The 4,796-nt window shown below is 56.8% G+C and overlaps 1 protein-coding gene across 1 annotated transcript; it reads right to left on the minus strand.

The window, feature by feature from the left end:
• Positions 1 to 245: 245 nt before the first annotated feature.
• SOX21 (SRY-box transcription factor 21) lies at positions 246 to 4,503 on the minus strand. Its single transcript, XM_059684960.1, has one exon. It carries the CDS (start codon positions 2,857 to 2,859, stop codon positions 2,029 to 2,031), a length of 831 nt encoding a protein of 276 aa, XP_059540943.1. The 5' UTR covers positions 2,860 to 4,503; the 3' UTR covers positions 246 to 2,028.
• Between the last annotated feature and the right edge of the window lie 293 nt (positions 4,504 to 4,796).

Raw genomic sequence — 4,796 nt, forward strand, 5'->3', positions numbered from 1 at the left:
TGTTGTTGTTAGCTGTGGTAATTCTTCCACATAAAATCTTAAGGTGTAAATAAGGTATATGCCAAAGATACGTGAACAAATTACACTGGTGCAAGTGGCTGGCGGGACTCTCCTACTAACAAGATAAAGTGGTCAGGCAACTTTCCCCTCTTAAAATGTTACTGGAAACTAGTGAAATGCTTTGAACGGTCTGGATGTTTTCAATGGGCTCTGTTCTACTGGTTCATGAATGCCTTTCCCCCCCCCCCCTCAAGATAATACAACTACTTGGGTTTTTAAATCTTCTTTCCTATTCACGATTAAAAATGTGATAAATCAGGTTTTTGGCTCTGAATAACAATGGCTTGATTTAGATTTCCTAGTAAATCTATTCAAAAGTGAAACAAAGGCTGCCTTTGGAGGATACCTTACACTTCACCTGGACCAGGCACGTAAGGGCAATTCAGATAAAAATCTTGTTAGGAACTCAACAAGAAATAGAGGATTTTCTCTTTTCCCTGGTTCAGGCTTTATTTAAACTCTTTGTTCAAAAAATGAACAGAGTGATAGTCGGATTCTAATTTACAGATATAGTTTAGATGTCTAATATTAAATTAGAAGATCACACAAGAAAACCATTTACACATAAAGGTTAAAACCAATACTTAAACTTTTAAAAACTGTATATTACATAAAGCCAAAATGAAACTAAATACATGTTAGCCAACTTCATTCACAAACATTAGTCAAAATATATACATTTAAAAAGAAACACAAAAGCTATAATTGAGGAAGGTTCTTTTCTCTAAACTGTGTTTTATCATAAATTGCAAATGAATTGCAGATGATCTAAAAAATAAGCTAATTAGGGAGGGAATTCCAAAACACATTTAAACGGTTCAAGTTGGTGGAGAAATGCTGGCTGACAACGAGAGACATCTGTCAAAACAATTCTGTGGGTGTTTTGTTTTTTTTTTCAGTTTTGCTAAATAATAAATATATAATTGCCACTCAGGCAAAAAAAAAGTCCGATTTAATCTTAGTTAAAATTGTAATTTTTAAAAAGTTAACTTTGATATTTGCTCAAAATGCTTTAGAGTCTAAAATCGACTCAAATTTAGGGCAACGCAAATAACACATTCTCAGACTTAATGTTTTCACGAACATGTACACATTTACAATCTCGGCCATAGGGGAAAATAGAAACAGGGCCTTTACATTGTCTATAAATTGTGTCAGCAATCCAAGTGAGTGGACTCAGGGTGATTCCCACCTGTTTTGTTTTTATTTAAGGGGGAAGATCCAACTGACAACTTTTCAATCGCACACATATTTCTTGTTTGCATTCCTTGCTCTTGAGAAAGACCTCTTGCTCTGATTTGCATATGGCGTGAGAAACAAAAGAAACCGCGATCATCTCACATACAAAAGGCCAGATTCGAGCTGGTCACTGGTCAAGAATGGATCCGGTCTGGGGTTTCTGCCTGAGAGAGCAGAGATTGGCAAAGTTCAAACAGGACAAATAGGGAGCAAGGTTGCTTAGCACCATCCCGCTCCAAAGAAACTAATGGCATAGATCTGGTTTTCCCTGGTGTCAGCCATTTCAGACCTAACATTTGAACAGTGTGCATGCAACGCAGACCAGGAGGGGGGGGAAAATGAGAGAAAGATAATGAGAAACAAAAATAAAACCGACAATAAACTTCCAACAAACAAAACTGGAGTGCCCAACATGTCAAAAAGTGACTCCACCTCTATGGGCCAAAACGCAACAGGTTCCGAAGTGCAAAACAAACGCCAACTCCTGCCGGAATACAACTGCCCACTTTAAAGCTGGCTGCCCAAGTGCGGTTCCGAAATGATGCTGTGAATTCACACGCGCACTCGCGCCCCGACTGGCATCTCTGCCTCTGCCTGGCACCTATACATCTTATGTACAAACAACCCGCGGTCCCCCGTGGCGGGAGGGCGCACCGGGTGGCCGCAGAGCTCGTACCTATACATATGTACATGTGTGCACACCGAACCTCGCCAGGTGGCCCCGCGGGGTCATAGCGCGGCGGCGTAGGCCGCGGGGTAAGGGTCCAGCTGAGGCTTGCCCATGCCCGGCAGCAGGATGTAGGCGAGCGGCGGCTGCAGCCCGGGGCTGGGCCAGGCGCTGCAGTTGCACGGGATCATGTAGCCCGGGTTGCCCGGGCTGGGGTGCGAGTGCGTGTGCCCCCCGGCGGCCGCGGCGGCCGCTGCAGCCGCCGCCGCCGCGCCGTGGAAGGCGCCCGCGCCCGTGGTCGGGTAGCCCAGCGACGACGCGTACGGGAGGCCGGACGACGACGAGGAGATCTCTGCCATCTTGGAGCCCAGGTCGAGCAGGGAGTAGGGGCTGCCCGCGGCGGCGGCGGCAGCGGCGGCGGCGGCGGCGGCGGCCGACTGCGGGAAGAAGACGCGAGCGGCGGCGGCGGCGGCGGCGGCGGCCGCCTTCTCCGGGTTGGCGAGCAGCGACTCCGGCACCAGGCCGCCGCCGGCGCCCGCGTGCAGCCCGGCGCCCGCCTTGAGCGCCGGGTGCTCGGCGTCCGCCACGCCGCCCAGGCCGTAGGGCACCGGGAAGGCGAACTTGTCCTTTTTGAGCAGCGTCTTGGGCTTGCGCCGCGGCCGGTACTTGTAGTCGGGGTGCTCCTTCATGTGCATGGCGCGCAGGCGCTTCGCCTCGTCGATGAACGGCCTTTTCTCCGACTCCGTGAGCAGCTTCCACTCGGCCCCCAGGCGCTTGCTGATCTCCGAGTTGTGCATCTTGGGGTTTTCCTGGGCCATTTTGCGCCGCTGAGCCCGCGACCACACCATGAAGGCGTTCATGGGCCGCTTGACGTGGTCCACCGGCTTGGACATGCTCTCGCCGGGCCGCGGCTGCAGCCCGCCGCCGCCCGGGCCGTCGCCCTGGGCCCGGAGGAAATCAATGTTGGCTGCCCGCGGGGACACGCGCGGCCCGGCGGCGCTCCCGCCCGGGAGGAGGGGGCCGGGTGACCAGCCCAGGGCCGCGCGCTCGGGGGGAGAACTCTCCGGAGCGCGGTAACTTTCAGGCGGTGCCCCCACCCCACGGTGGCAGTGTGCCCTCTGCTTTCTTTTTGTCCTTCCTCCCCGTCCGGTGGCGCTTAATCGCGAACTCCCTGCAGGTCTCCTCTGCCCGGCAGAGCTCGGCCCCGGGTCAGTCTTTTCTCTCTTCCACGCACAGCAGCCCGGAAAGTTGCGTCGCGGAGGTTCCACCAAGTTGAGCCGCGCGGCCCGTCGCCGCGTGCTGCCCAGTGCCAAAAGGGGCTCTCGGTGGCTGGAGTGTTTGGGATCGCGGTGACTTTCTCATTTGACAGTAGCAGATGGGGGTGGGGGAGGAGGAGGAGAGGTGGCCCCTGAGGAGGAAGAGGAGGGGGAGGCGGAGGAGGGTCCGGGCGCACCACGCGAGAACGGTGCAGCAATGGATGTCAATACAAATACAGCAGCTCCAGCCGGTCTTCCTGGCTCCGGGCCGGGCGCGCTGATGGGGCCCCCCACTTTCTCCCCCCAGTAGGCTGGGTTTTGTGGAAGGGGGGCACTGTCTGCGCCCCCAGCACCTGCCTCGCGGGTCTTCCTCTCCGGCTGCGGGTCGGAGGACGTAGGATGTGGCTTGATCAAGGTTGGGGTCCCGGGCCTCAGAGGAAATCCTCCGGACTAGCCGAGGCGCCGCGTCTCACAGTCCCCGGGGCCATGCCGGCTCCGCTCGCTCCCAGCCCCTCCGGGCGCGCCGGCCGACTGGGGATCTCGGAGAACGCGGAGCGGGGAAGGCGGCGCGGCTGGCCCGGCCCCGGCCGCGTCCCCACCCGGCTCCTCTGGGTGTCCGCCGGGCCCTGGCAACTAACTTCGCCCAAGTTTCGTGCGCCGGCGCGCCGGCCTCGTAGTGTGCGCCCGCGGGTGCGCCGAGCCGGGGGCCCCTCTTTCCAGGGTTCTCGGGCCAGAACCCGGCAGGCGCCGAGGCGAAGGTGCCGGAGGAGGGGATTGAAGGAAACCGCGCCGTCACCTCAGTTCGTAGATCCGCGCCGGGGCTGTTCCCGCGTCCCCGGCTGCCGCGGCCCCGTGGGCCCCTTCCCGGCGCCGGCCGCCGCTCCGCCGCCGCTCCCGACCCGGCGGGAGCCCTGGGCACCGGCTCAGGTGAGTGTCGCCACCTGCGTGTGCGCGCGCCCGGAGCCGGCGCTGGGAGTGCATGTCCGGCCGCGGCCGAGCGTGTGTATATCTGGGGGCATGTGGAGGAGGTGGAGCCCAGGACTCCAGGAGGGAGGAGGGACCAGAGGAGCCTCCTCCCGCTCCCACACCCCCAGGGCCTCGAATTAAACAGGATCCCTTTTACCTCTCCCTCCACCTCCCTCCTCCTTACTCCTCCTCCCACCGCTTTTCACTTGGGAGCAAGTGGAGAGCCGGGATGCGCCGCGGAGTCTGCGCGCTGTTTGGCGTGGGCAACCCCCGGAGTCATCCCTGCTACCCTGGCCAGCCGGAGCAGCCCTGGTCGAGGCTCTGGGATCCTCTGCCCAGAGGAAGGAGGAGCGCCCCAGGGAGAGTCTCGCGGATGCACCCTAGAACATTTTGGAGACTTTTCCTAGCAAGAATGTGCGCATTTCCCTTGGATGTTCAGATGTTACTTGGAACAGAGGCTTCCCGCATTTTCTTGCACCGGTGACGCACGCTGTCAGAGGTAGTAATGTGAAAAATAACCGAGGGACTGAGCATGCTCTTGGCAACCTTTTAGGCGTCCTTGGCTGACTGTTCAACTTTTTAAAAAATTCTGGGTGTTTTGTTTTGTT

This window comes from Myotis daubentonii, chromosome 2 (genome assembly GCF_963259705.1).
Source record: "Myotis daubentonii chromosome 2, mMyoDau2.1, whole genome shotgun sequence".
Lineage (NCBI taxonomy): Eukaryota > Metazoa > Chordata > Mammalia > Chiroptera > Vespertilionidae > Myotis > Myotis daubentonii.